The following is a 14481-nucleotide window of genomic DNA, read 5'->3' on the forward strand; positions in this document are numbered from 1 at the left end:
GTCCGCAGCCAGCAACACAAGGGCGGCCTCCCCACAGCTGTTATTTGCGCTCTAGTAATTGCCGGTTCCCAGGATGCACCGAGTGACCAGCAATGACTGCGATGGAGAGATGGTGAAGTAAGGCAGGGCTATGGAGCACAACCCAGAGGTGGAACAAGCGCACGTCTGCACAAATAACAACTCCAGTCTAAACTGTTTCAAGTAGCATGTCCAACTGGAACAAGATTTCAAAAAGGGCGGGAAAAAAATAAAAACCACTCATGAAAAAGAATCGGTGTAACTTGGAGATTGCCAAAGGTTTATTTGGAACGACACAGCACTGAGAAACAAAACGGTTACAGATGGTTTGTGATACAGCACATATCACCTCTTTCACTTGAGAATGCTCCGTGAAGATGGGCTGCATAAAGATAGCGTGGAAGTTACATAGGAGCTTTTGGAAATAGGTCCTTTTGCCCCCTCATCCATCCAATTGCATAAAGGCAGAAGTGAAGACTGCGTCATTGCTGGCCCAGATCTGATTTTTATCGGATGGGCCCCAGCAGCTGAGCGGCTACACCACCACACCCTGCTCTCTCCAAAGGGGGCAGCAGCATGGGCGTGCTACCTGGCATCTCACCCTGAAAACGGCACACAACACACACAGACACTGTCAACTGTTTTGGCAATGGGATGAGTGGTTTTGCCCTGAGGCAAAACTGCAGCTGTAATGCCAGACGGAGTAAGAGCAATGCGCGTATCAATGACACTTACAGGCGAAGAGCTACGGTGGGAGGGGAAGGGATGGGCTATGCATATGTAGCCAACTGCATACACATAGGTCCAGCAGGCATGGGAATTAGCTTGTGGGACTGTCTGTCCATACGTATGTATATAGAGGTGATCGGAAAAGACTGTGAAGAACGTTTGCAGCCTGTTTGAGTTTTAAACGCAGTAAACTTGAAAGGGAAAGCGAGCCTGTGCTCACACTGGGCAAGGGGGGGACGATGGTGTCTCACTACGGGATAACTCATTACATCTGCAGGGCAGCCACTCGACATCACACACCTGACGCAAAGAACTCGGAGTCCGGTCTGGAAAAAGCTACTTTAGACTTGGAGGAGGGGAATCAAGTTACCAGTGTCCACAGTTAGACGAAGCACACACAGACCACTATTGAACACAGGGAACAAAGGAAGGACTTGTTCCTTAGTTTGCTATTTTCCCCTCTTCTTAAGGTTTTTGCATACATGCTCTATGGATCTGTCTTCCCAAGCCTCATCTGGCACCAGACTGTCACTCACTATGAGGGTAGTAGCAAGAGTGAACTCCTCCGCATCTCATGAAGGTTTAACAACCTAGTCATGCGACTCTTGAGACATCTGCAGCCCTACTCCAGACGCCGGGTGAAGTTCTCTGGAAAGAGGCCTTTGTAAGTGGCCAGGTCTCTGTATTGAAGCCAGTCTGACTCCTTCACCCCCACCAACCAGCCTGCATCCTGCAAGACAAGAACAGGGTTTCAGAGCACAGAAAATTCTGGAGCACAGTCATAGTGCCAAGATCTTTCATAATAACCCATTCTGCTAGTACTGCCATCTCAGGACACAACACTTCCATAAAACACTGTAGAATCTACAAGTCGATAAAAATAATGAAAAAAGAATTTGTTATATATTATCGTGCATAGTTAAATTAAGGTTAATTTTAACATGCTAATTTCTTATAGAGGATACTTAGCTAACATTCACTGAGTTAGAAGTTGTTAAGCAAAAGGGATTTCACATGAAAACATGGTATTCAAGGAACACAACCAGTTGTCTTGTGCTTCATAGTGGACGAGGATTGAGGAAACAACCCTTGGTGCCAAGCAGAGTCAAACATTTTAAAGTTGTTAGGTTAGAATATAATGCTGACGTGGCCACCAAATGTCTGGTGTTGCATCCTGAGCCACTTTCTTACAGGAAAGAATTGTCCCGTGGCTCATACCACGTAGCCCCAACAAAGCCCCATATACAGGACTCATGGCTACTGGATGCTGTACCAGTGCTGCTGCTGCTGCTGCTGCTGCTGCTGCTGCTTCTGCTGCCTGATGTTGTTTCACATCCACATGAGTTACAGAGAAATTTGATGTTGTGGTATTCTTGCTGGAGATACGCGTTCTTTCTAAATGAACTCTGTTTCTCTGATCGGTGCCATAGGAAAGTTGGAGAATTCATGCTTAGGTGGCCAATGACAGAATGGGAGACAATTGCACTAACTGGCAATTGCAAGCTGCTCTCTGTCCTTGGCCTCCAGAGGAAAAGGGACAGGGAAGGATACATACTATGTGGACAGGAGTGGGAAGCGGCTATCTTTATTATGTTAACCAAGGCAGGAAAGAGAGCCCACTTACAATGAGGGATGGCCAGATTTAATCCGAAGCCATCCTCCACGAAGTGCAAGAACATCTGATAAAAAGAGGTCTCAAAAATTAAATAGACCACTGGATATATTCCCTTTGATATCATCTGAGACGATAAAGTGATGCTTCCAGATAGACGAGAAATATAAGCACTTAGACAGACCAATTTTTGAAGAGAGAAAATAAACCCACAAAAATAACAGAGGAAAAAAAATGTCCCAATAAACTGACCGATAACACTCTCATTGATGAGGAACGGTGCCCTCTTCAAAATTATGATGTCACATATGTGAAGGACAAAGTTATATCTAACGTAAGAGATGATAACTAAGCATTTCTCAAGCCTCAGTATGCATATGAAAGGGAAGGTCCCCTCCCACACGTCTATATTGAATTTTATTTACAGTGAGTCGTAACCTAATGAGGCCAAATAGAGCTGGGCATTTTTAAATTGTTTCATTAGAGAACAAAAAGATAAGCGACACCCACAAACCTGTAATGAAGATGTATTCTAACACATCACTCAGAAATATAGCTACAACTGTAACATAAAGGGTATTAGGCAGTATAAATCTTTAGCTGAGGAAAATTAAATTTTAACTGCAGAAAATATATGGTAAAGAAGAATTTCCAGTTTTGGCTATGGTGGAACAGCTTGTATTGGATAAATGCTTTTGCATAGAGTAAGCATTCAGGTGCATATGCATATGGCGTGTGCCTATATGAATCTATACATAGCCAAATGCTTGTTATAAAATATAATTATGAAATATAAGAGGCTTATATAGAGAGAATTGGGTATAAATCATGTGCGGAGCTAGCTGACGATACCAGGAGTGACAAAAAGCAAGCAGAGAATGGAGATCATTTAACCCCTGGACGTAGGGAATCATTGTGGGTGAAGACAGGCTAATACAAGCTCTCTCCAAGGACTGGCCTCTTTCTACATACTGCAGGGTTATAGAATTTAAGGTCACAAGAGCAGCTTTCTACTAATGGGCAGGGAAACTCTTGGAGGAAGGAAGTCCCCAAGTACTCAGAGACATTTTCCTTAAATCCTGGGTTACATCTATAAATGAGATGTCAAGAACTAGGAAACAAACAATAGCAAAATGGTTGAGCACTGCAAAGAGAGTCTTAGCACTATCAAGAAAGGGAGAATTTGGTGTTAATATCCTGAGTAAGGCTGGAGACTTGGCTCAGTGGTTAAGAGTGTGAACACTTGCATGCACCAGAGTTCAATTCCAACCATTTGAGTTGGTTCTTAGCACCCACATCAGATAGCTGAGAATCACCTATAACTCTAGTGTAGGGCATCTAACACCCAGCTTACCTAAGCACCTTCCTCATATGCACAGATCCGCACACAGTCACATGTGCACACATAAAGTTTACAACAAAAATAAGTCAAGAAATACTGATTACCAAGTCATGAGAATGGATAAAATACTACACTAGAGCTTCCTATAGATAACTACCCTAAAACTACCTTATGGTTGAGAGGTAGGAATATTGTCTTAGGGCTAAGAATTTATAAAAAGCCTATCTATCATTACTCTAAGAAAATACAAAACCGTCTTCAACAATTTAGGTTAATAAGTTAGTAATTAAAGTGACTACTGAAACAAAAAAAAAATAGCCTGCAGGTATAGAAAACAAAACCCAGCCCTCTACAATGTACTATACTCTTAATGTGTCTAATGTCAATAAAAATGTTACCAGATGCAAGGTCAAAATCAGGAAAACATGCCCCACAGATAAAGGCAATGGGTAGATGTATGTTCTGGTGGTATACAATTTTTGAATTATCAGTTAGAAATGCAAACAAATTATAAATTTGTTTAAGGATCTAAGCTGGAAGACAGTGATTTTGAGACAGTATGTGGGAAATCTTAACAAGGAAATGGAAACTAGATTAAAGGACCAGGAAGAAATCACAGAACTGTGCAGTGTGATGCTGGAATTGGGATAGCCACTGCGTAAACTTCACAAACACAGAGCAGCAAAAGATATTCTTATAAAGCCCCCAATCTGATTGCCATAGTGGAATGTAGATTGGTTAAAAGAGAACAGACTCTTAGGTATCAGCCTTGAACATACTATAATTAGGAACTCAGAAACAGAGAAGAAAAAGAAGGGGGTAGGGAAAATTAAAGAAATAGTACCTGATAGTTTCCCATATAATAGAAAATAAAATGCCATGAGTCAAAGAAGCAAACTGAATTCCAAGTATGAAAACACACATGCACACACACACACACACACACACACACACACCACTCTAGCATATGATAGTCAAACTCATCAGTTTGACCACGAATACCAAAAAATTTTCTGTTACACTGTTTATAGATAAGTCATACTAACCAAACAACAGCCAAGCTCTAATTATTAACAGTGAAGACCACAAAGCAACATGTTAAAGAGCTGAGACCAAAAAAAAAAAAAAAAAAAAAAAAAAAAAAAAAAAAAAAAGGTCAGCTCCAAGTTCTCTCCCTAGTGAGAAAGCTTTTAAACTGAATAGAAATGAAGACACGTGCAAAGGATTTGCTGTCATCAGGGCAGTGTTACAAGAACTACTAACGAAAAGGAAATTAGCCAGAAAGAAATGAGGATACTCACACTTACAGAAATAGTAAATATACTGAGACTCTTGCTTCTTTAAGAAGATAAATTAGAGTTAGTGCAAAAATAACTAAATTTATATAATTATATATGTATATGTATTATTGGGTGATGGATAATTTCAATTGTCAACTTGATGGGATTAGTGCTCAAGTTATTAATATGACACATTATTTGTTGTGCTCATGAGAACTGTTTTTCCTAAAGAGAAAAGACTTAATGGAGAGTAACCACGTTGTGAGGGGAGCAATCCCATGAACTGGACTGATGGAGGTGGGTCTTGTATCTTATCTGTTGCTTTCATTGGTTAACTAATAAAGAAACTGCCTTGGCCCTCATAGGACAGAAAATTAGGTAGGCGGAGTAGACAGAACAGAATGCTGGGAGAAAGAAGCTGAGTCAGTGAGTCGCCATGATTCTCCTACTGGACACAGACGCAGGTTAAGATCTTCCCTGGTAAGACACCTCGTGGTGTTACAGGAATATTAGAAATGGGTTAGATCAATATGTAAGAGCTAGCCAATAAGAGGCTGGAACTAGCCGGGCCAGGCAGTGTTTAAAAGAATACAGTTTCCGTGTAATTATTTCGGGGCATAAGCCATGCGGGCGGCCGGGTGCCGGGGACGCAGCCCCAGCTGCTCTTCCTTTCAACACTGGACTCCCAGAGTAAGAGAGAGAGAGAGAGAGAGAGAGAGAGAGAGAGAGAGAGAGAGAGAGAGAGAGAGAACTGGATCACCAATGGGATTCTCTTCATTCTGCTTCTTGTTCTGATGGGATACAAGGAGGTTGAGAAAGCCCAGCTCCATATTCTCACCACAATGGAGATGCCTGTTGCTGTGCCTTCTCTGCCACAGCGAATGTTACCTCCTCAAGCCATGACCCCAAATAAGTCAATTACTCCCTTAAGTTGCTTGTTGTCTGACACTTGGTCACAGAGATGAGGAAACTAATATAGGAGATTAGTGCTGGGGGTGGGCTTGTGGCTGTGGCTACCTGGTCATGTGGTTTGTAGACATTTGGAACTGTTTCGTGGAAGAGTTTGGGACCCATGGGCAAAAAGAGAGCTCGAATGCTGTATGAACAGTCTAATGGGCTATTCTGATGGGACTGTGGGAAGTTAGGATGCTGACAGAATGCAGAAGGTGAAAAGAGACTGTGCCCACGGGGTTGCAGTGAGACAGAAGGACTCTACCAGAGACCACTCATGTTTTATTCTGCCAAAGAACAAGGCTGTGTTTTGCCTGTGTCTTGCAGTATGAGTGACATTGAACTAAACATTGAAAATTAATGGGCTAAGCTGTGTGGCAGAGGACATTTCAGGACAGCATAACGTCCAAACTGCAGTCTGGTAAAACCCAAGGTTAATGCATTTACTTAGATTTACAGTTTAACAGAACAGAGAGATATAGAAAATGGGTAGTTTAAGGCAAAGAGCCTAAATCAGTTATGGTTATAAAAATAACTGATAAGGGCCAAAGAACTATAGTTGTTAAAAAGTAGTTGCATGATTAATAGAAAAATCAGAACTTCGTACTGGGAAAGTAGGAAAGCCATACAACTCCAGCCACCAAAAACTCCAACTTGTAAAAATGCAAACTTATTTGAATTATTTCATTTGAAATAGAATAATTGGATAAAGACCACATCCAGGGCATCCTGCTTGAGTAGTACCACACACTGCAGTCGTTCCCCAGGTTCAGCCTTCAAGGGAGAGAGAAGCTACTGTGACTAGGGTCTAAGGAAGTCAGGCTACACCTTGCACTGGCAGCAGAGTCTTGCTTTTCCTGCAGGGTATTCATTATCTTCAAACATCCAATGGACAGATGCTACAGGGTCCTGGAGGTTCATGCCAACATCCCAAGAAGCCACTGAGTCTAACAGTGTGTGGCAGAGTCAGATTTTCTGTTTGGATCTCTAAGAGGGCAATGCACAAAGCTGGGAAGGCAAAGACCACATTGCAATACCCCCTGAGAGATTGGAAAGGCCAGCATTGTCTGCCGACAAAAGTTTCATTCACTTAATAAACATAGTCAAGAGAGAGGACGCAGCATTGAAGAAAGTGCTTGTGGGGACAGCCAAGGCTAGTGGAGCCCAGAAGAGAATATCACAGGCCCAGGTGCCACATCCGGGCATTTGGTGTTGAGTCGGCTGGAATTCTGCCTGACTGTGGCCCAGTATTTCTTTGATCTTCTATTCCTTCCTTCTGGGGATGTTTACACTGTGCTGTTATATGCAATATGGTGGTCTTCCTTCTTCAGGCCTCACTGTCAAGAAACTGTTAAAGTCTCAGTTGAAACACTGAACTTAGACTTGTGAGAAATGTTAGAATGTTCAGACTTTAGGAATGTTGGAGATGAACTAAATGCATTTTTGCATAATGAGGTAAAGGTGTCATGAGTGAAATGTTATCTTTTGCAATAAAGTATTTGTTTATCAAGTTGACAACAGATACACTTGCTATGGTTACTTTCCATTGTCAGCTTTATTAAACGAACAAATGCCTAGCGCACTTCATAAGACACGCCTCAGGACTTTTCTGTGAGTGCTCTCCCAGGGAGGGCTAACTGAAGGGAGAAAACCTGTCCCAGATGTGCAAAGCACTGCCCCATGGGTTGTGATCAAAACTAGTAAAAACGAAAACTGAGAAATGCAGCTAAGTAGTGCTGTGCCCCTTCCTTTGTTCTTCATAAGCCGATTATGAGGCGGTCCACATGCACCTTCCAAACCAGGCTGTCAGCGCTTTCCTGCCCTGGAGGATGAACTGCTGCTCCCAGTGATGGACTATATTCCCTCAAGCAATGAGCCCAAATAAGGCCTTCTTTGTTTGAGTTTCTTCTCCTTAATTTGCTGCTTCTGCCTCCACTCTTTATCATTTTTTCTGATGAATAACCTAGTAATTAGATAATAATTTTATTAATCCTTTCAAGGAAATAATTTAAGATTAGTGATTGTTAATTGTAAGGTTTTCTTTGTTTTGTACTTTTCTGTTTTCTGGGTTATTGTTTCTAAGTGTGTGTGTGTGTGTGTGTGTGTGTGTGTGTGTGTGTGTGTGTGTGTTGAGAATGGATTTTACTATGTAGCTTAGAATAGTCTCTAAGTGGTGAACCTCCCTATCTGCCTCTGCCTCCTGAGTACTGAGATACAGGCATGGGCCACTACGTCTGCGTCTGGTTATTGAGTGCTGTTGGCTGCATTCATTTGTGAATTTATTTTTTATCGTTTTCTTATTTTCATTATATATATATGTATAATTTATTGTTAGTTTATGGATGTTTTGCCTGCCTGCATGCCTATGTGCCTTATGTGGACAATGCCTGCACAGCCTGGAAGAGGGGGCTAGATTCCCAGAGACTGGAGATACAGACAGTTGTGAGCCACCATGTGTTCTAGGAATCAAGTTTGAGTTCTCTGGAAGAAACGCCAGCCCCAGAATGAAATATTTCTCACTTAAGATATTATTTGATAAATTTAATTTTTAGAAATCAGTTTTCCAGTTGGGTGGTGCTGGCGCACGCCTTTAATCCTAGCACTCAGGAGGCAGAGACAGTTGGATCTCTGTGAGTCCCAGGCCAGCCTGGTCTACAAGAGCTAGTTCCAAGACAGGGTCCAAAACTACAGAGAAACCCTGTCTTGAAAAACTGAAAAAAAAATCAGTTTCCATTTTTTCTAATATTTGGAGGTTTTTTTTTTTTTTAATTTCTAACTCTTCCAGAGGCGGAGAATGTAGGTGTTTAGATACCCGCTGATTTATATTGCTAAATCTATTATCAAAAGAAAGAACAAAAGGTTGCCATATAAATGTTAACTTAAAAAGCTTTGATATTTGAACTTTATTTTAGGGAGAAGACTCATAAATACATTTCTTTAAAGAATTTTTAAAATTAGCACGGGAGTCATAGGTCTTCTCTGTAAAAATACATGCTCCTAGGCTCGTTTATACATGCTTTGCATACCATTTCAGGAGTCCCTAAATTGTGACTATGAACAGCCTTGGAGTTCCTGTATCTTATGACCCAATCATTTGGATCAGAGATACGTTTACCAATTGTGGTCTAATTTAAATGCCATGCTGTACAGTGGCAGAGTTGTAAGTTCAATAAGGTATAAAAAGGCTATATAGGCATCACCTCATTGAGATCTGAAACAGTTCGGATTCTCTATAATGTTTCCCCAGGCTCTTTCCATGGGTTACCACCCCATACAAGGAAACCATTTCTGAGAGGGATGTTCAGCATTTCCTGAAACCTGATGTTACCAGTACAGCATCCCTAGCAAGAAATCTTGAGACAAGAAAAGCCCATCTCATCTAATTGTACAGAAAGGAACAGTCAATGGCTTCATAAGAAAGGGATACTGAAAACCAGCTGATGGAGTACTGAGTGAGCAAATTCTTAGGGACTTTTCAGAGTGGGTTCGCAGCATCTTAGAAACAGGGATGATGCAAGAAGCCACTTGTCCAACTGGCCCTCAAAAGACCAATATGGCTGACACACCTTCCAGTCTTACACATTACCTGGTCAGCTTCTGAGTCTGAGGGGACCACGAGCACCACATCACCCCTCTGCAGGTTAAGTTCATCAGAATTAGCTGCCTCAAAATCATGCAGGGTTTCCACCTGCAAAACATTTAAAGGATTGGTTAATTTTGGAAAGAAGCTGCGTGTGGTTGCTCTACCTGCAACCCCAGCACCCAGGAGTCTGAGGCAGGACGGTAGCCATGACTTCAAAGCCATCTGGGGCTAACTAGTGAGCTCTGGACCAGGAAGATCATGGGGTACACAGTGAGACCATGCCTCAAAATAAAGAGAAAGAGTTTAAAAAAAAAGGAAGGAAAGGAAGGGTAATGTCACATTTCCTGATATGATTATACAGACACAGCTAGAAGCATTCTCTAAGTACACAAAGGATGAAGATACATATTGCAATTCTGCTATGGATGGGATATGGTCTTCAGCAGAGCTTTATTTGTGTGTGTGTATGTGTAAGGTTTGGTTCCCAGAGGGGTGGTGAGAGGCACGGGAAACAATAAGATAAGGAATATAGTAGAACATCACGGGGCGATGTTCTCAAGGGAAATAGTGGATCTCTCAAAAGACCCTGGTTACTCTGCAAGATTATGAGAGTATGAGATTTTTTACGCTCCAGTTTCCTGTGTCTATTTCCTCAATACCCTTGCTTCTTAATGACTCACACGAGGCCATTCATGTCTACTTATTAATTCAATGCACTATGTAATAACTGAAAGTACTATATTAAATTTTAACTAGTTAATTTTTGTTAGATATTTTATATATTTAATTATGCTAGATTTGTTATATTTTGTAAGATATTTAATCATCAGTCAGATATATTATAACTGAGGGTTGTTTAAATTGAGCTAAATATGCCAAGCTAAAGAATTGTCTTTTAAAGTATCAAAAAGACAAAAAGACAGGCAAACTACCACTTGAATGTTATCTAAGAATTACGCTTTAATTAAACAAATGGCTTTTTAAAAATAAATTTTCACTCTTTTCTGTCCTAGCACTTTATGCCACAGCAGTCTGTTTTTCCTTTGCACTTTTGCAAACCTTTTTAAAATTTACATCATGGAAAAAAGCAAAAAGACTAACACACTGAATACACATTTCTCACTTGAAGGATTATACAGTCCTGACCAGTTTTATGTCTTCCATATTGGTTCCTTGCAAACACCTGCACACTCAAGACGAAACAGCTTGCTTTTAAAATATGTATTTCATGTGTAGAATACAAATTATTAGAGCTAGAACTGAGTCATCCAAAGTTAATATCTGCAGTGAGAACTGCTGTAGAGCAGGACTGTGATGTGCACCTTGGGTCATGCTATACTGATGGGTTACACTAAAGATGGGTCCCCCATGCTCTAGCCTTACCTGGCACAAATTTTCTTCCTTCACATGTATGGCTTAAAGAAATAAACATGCTTCTAGCCCTAACTTTAACACATATGCTCAAATATTTTGCTGTAAGGTTAATCTATTCATAAATCTATTATACCTGTACCCACTTACATTGGCAAGGTGGTAGTTTCCTTCTAAAGGAAGGACAGAGAATGGATAGAGATATTCAATCCTGATGTGGGAGTGTCATATATCAATCTGTTGATTTCATTGGTTAAGTTATAATAAACCAGCTGCTTGGCCTCATGGCTTGGAACATAGATGGGAGGAGTAAACAGAATAGAATTCTGGGTGGAAGAGGAAGTGAGGTCAGACTCTGCTCTGCTCCCGGAGACTCGACAGCTCTGCTGTGGAGCAGAGACACCATGATGGACGGAGGCTAGACTCTTCCCGGTAAGCGCACCTTGGGGTGCTTACACGCATTATTAGAAATGGGCTAGTCCAGGTGCGAGAATTAGCCTGTAAGAGCTAGAGTTCATGGGCCAAGCAGTTCTTAAATGAATACAGTTTGTGTGTTGTTATTTCGGGCATGAGTTAGCCAAGCGGCCGGGGTGTTGGGGACGCAACCCCACCGCCGCTCATATTTCAACACAATCCCATTCTTATGAACACAATTGTATGTATATATAAAATATATATAAATGTATTATATATAATTAAATATGTGTAATTATATATAGTTGTGTTCATAAAATGGAATATATATATACATATATATGTATATGTATATATATGAAAAATAGGTATCCAGACATGGTGGTCTGTACCTATCACCCATATATCTGGGAGGCTAAAGCAGATGATCACAAAGTTAAAGCCTACCTATACAGTTTAGCAAGACCTCGTATCAAAATGAAAAAGTACAAAGGTATATAGCAAGTAGCTGAGTGCTTGCTTAGCATGTGCTAAGTTCTGAGTTTCCTCTCAGTACCAAAATTAAAACAAGCCAAACAAAAAACAACCAAAAACAAAGGCTGCATTTTGAAATACAGTATCAAATCATACAATGCCTACAATTTCTAATTAAATTTTTCCTTGGGTAATTATCTACCACCAATACTGTAAGTTGGAAGTGGGGTTTCTAGGCATTCACGGTTGTGCTGTTTTGCTTGACTAGTAAGGAGGTAGTTTATGATGGCCTCTGACTTTAAAAGCTTACTTCCCAGAGAAGAAGGCTTGTTTGTTTTGTCCTTTTTACATAAAACCCTTAGTGTCTTTAGGTACTTGTTTTTGGACTATTGGTTGGCCCCTTGATGTGGGATTCCCTTCTGTACGCTATAAATATGCTTTATTACCATTGGTTACTAAAGAAGCCACTTTGGCTTATGGCAGGGAAGAATATAGGTAGGTAAGAAAACTAAACTGAATGCAGGGAGAAAGAAGGCAGAGTCAGGCAGATGCCATGTAGCTGCCAAAGGAGAAAGATGCAGAACCTTAGCGGTAAGCCACAGCCTTGTGGCAATACACAAATGAATAGAAATGGGTTAAGATGTAAGATCTAGCTAGAAATATGCCCGAGCCATTGGCTAAACAGTGTTGTAATTAAAAAAGTTTTGTGTGATTATTCAAGTCTGGGTGGCCAGGAAACAGAACAGCAGCCTCTGATTACCACCCCTTGATCTGCACTTGGATCGGATGACTATTTCCTGCCTGCAACTCCTTAGGAACATACTGGAGCACAGTTGACTTCAAAGGTCTGGTCTGGCCAGCTGGACAGACTCAGCTCCAAAGGAAGCCTCGAAGGCATTTGTCCACCCACAACCTTGGGGTAGGTCATTCACCTTTAAACTATTCTATTTTGATGTACGAAGGGTGTTAATGTATTGCATGCTTGCCCAAAACAAGGACATGCTGCCGTTTTCCCAGGGGAGGTCAGGGTGAAAGGAAAACAGATTTGAGAAAGAATACACAATGCAAATAGCATACTGAGAAACTACAAAGTGGTGCAAAGGGAACTCAAAGAAACGACAATGACCCTGATGTGACAATATAAAGACCTTGTAGAGAAAGCCAGGAGGCATGTCCTGAGCAGCATCCTCTGCAGACACGGAGGAATCCCCAGCACCTCCTGGTGCAGCCATAGCTGCCTGAGAATCCAGAGGCGTGGCCTCTGCAACCAGTTCCTGCGTCTCACCAGCCTGGCCCTGAGTAGCCACATCCTCGGTGGCACCCACGGTGGTTTCATGGTGTTCTCCTTCCCCTTCATGGTTGGAGGCTGGCTCGATGACAACGGAAGGGATGACCTTCTCCTGGTGGACAGAGAATGTGGATATTGTCACAGCCTGGGAGACAACCGGTGTGTTTGCTTAGTATCTTTCCCCAACCATCTACTCTTTCTCTATCCCATTAACCCACAGTTCCAAGCATTAAGTTTGCAGACATTGGGCCTCTGGCCTACATTTGTCCCGACTTTCTCACGGTCTCTCCTGAGTACTAAAGCTTTAATGGGAAGCCTATATAGATCCTTGAGCAGTCACACTGCCTGGAAAATCGATGGAGGGGAGCTTCTATGAGCGATCCAGAGTGGCGGGAGGCCGAAAGAAGAGAGGGTCTGTCCTGAGGAAAATACGAGGGAGGACTCCATGCTACTCTCACACTTTGCCATGACTGTCCGTAATTGTCCAAGTCACAGGACTGGTGATTTGTTGTCTTTGATAGCTGCTGGGGGAAAGGAAGAGCTAGGGCCAACTTTAATCTGATGTGTGTGCTCAATTGACTATTTCCTTAAAAAGTGGGTTGGCTTTGGTGGAAGAAGACTGGTGGGGATTCTGAGATACTCTACTAATAGTAAACACGAAGCACTGGTAATTGTAAGTCATACTGAGTCCCTACCAAGGCTGGAACGGAGCTAAGCCTTCGGGGGTCTTCCTTACTTGCACAGCTTTGCCATTTCAGCACCCTCTTCCTTCCTCTCTCCGCCGAGTTTCCTCATCAGCTGTACCTCATTTCTCCCCTCTATCGTGACTGCAGCTTCCCTTCCCCCCTTCTGGGCTTCAGTCCTCAGGAGCAGAAGTCCGTTCCACACAGAGAGAGCTACCACCCAGGCCAGCAGACAAGAGCCCACTAAACATCCCTCTCCGCAGAAGTCCCTCAGGAAACCCTTACCTGGGGAGCAGCCACTTCAGTCTCTGCTGGTGGAGGGCTCTCGCTGCTTGTAACCTCATTGCTCTCAGCATCGACTTTGGTTCCGTCAAGACTTTCTCCTTCTGCAGCAGGGAGTGCCGCCTTCTCTGCCTCGGCTTCCTCCACCGGGACCCCATCAGTGGGCACTGTAGTTCCCACAGTCTCGTCGGCATCAGTTCCCGGAGGAATCTATAAAGTAGAGAGCAGTTACTATGCCTGTGTCTCCAGAGTCTCTGCAAGGCCTCAGCACCACTCCAGCGTGCTTCCCCTATTAAGGCCATCAGCACTGAGCTGCTTGCATGGACAGAATCCCAGGAGTCAGGGGCAGCAGAAGCTTCTGTGATCAGAGCTCACTTTTCGCAGAGCATCCAATGATATGGATTCTGCATCCCTTGGCTTCACCCTCAATCAGGTATAATGGATGGCATTGGAA

At 42.3% G+C, this 14481-nt stretch overlaps 1 protein-coding gene across 5 annotated transcripts in view; it reads right to left on the reverse strand.

Annotated features, from left to right (window-relative positions):
• Positions 1–298: 298 nt before the first annotated feature.
• Amph (amphiphysin) overlaps positions 299–14481 on the reverse strand; it is a 180886-nt gene continuing 166703 nt past the window's right edge. For all 5 annotated transcript variants that reach the window (XM_050142246.1, XM_050142243.1, XM_050142244.1 and 2 more), the window contains 4 exons: positions 14031–14237; positions 12923–13174; positions 9519–9620; positions 299–1477 (listed from right to left, as the gene is read on the reverse strand). In XM_050142246.1, the coding sequence (XP_049998203.1) occupies positions 1370–1477; positions 9519–9620; positions 12923–13174; positions 14031–14237 (669 nt within the window). In that variant the 3' untranslated portion in view covers positions 299–1369. The remainder of the gene's footprint in view (positions 1478–9518; positions 9621–12922; positions 13175–14030; positions 14238–14481) is intronic.

This window comes from Alexandromys fortis, unplaced genomic scaffold (assembly GCF_014885135.2).
Source record: "Alexandromys fortis isolate MF-2015 unplaced genomic scaffold, M_Fortis_MF-2015_v1.1 scaffold_5, whole genome shotgun sequence".
NCBI lineage: Eukaryota > Metazoa > Chordata > Mammalia > Rodentia > Cricetidae > Alexandromys > Alexandromys fortis.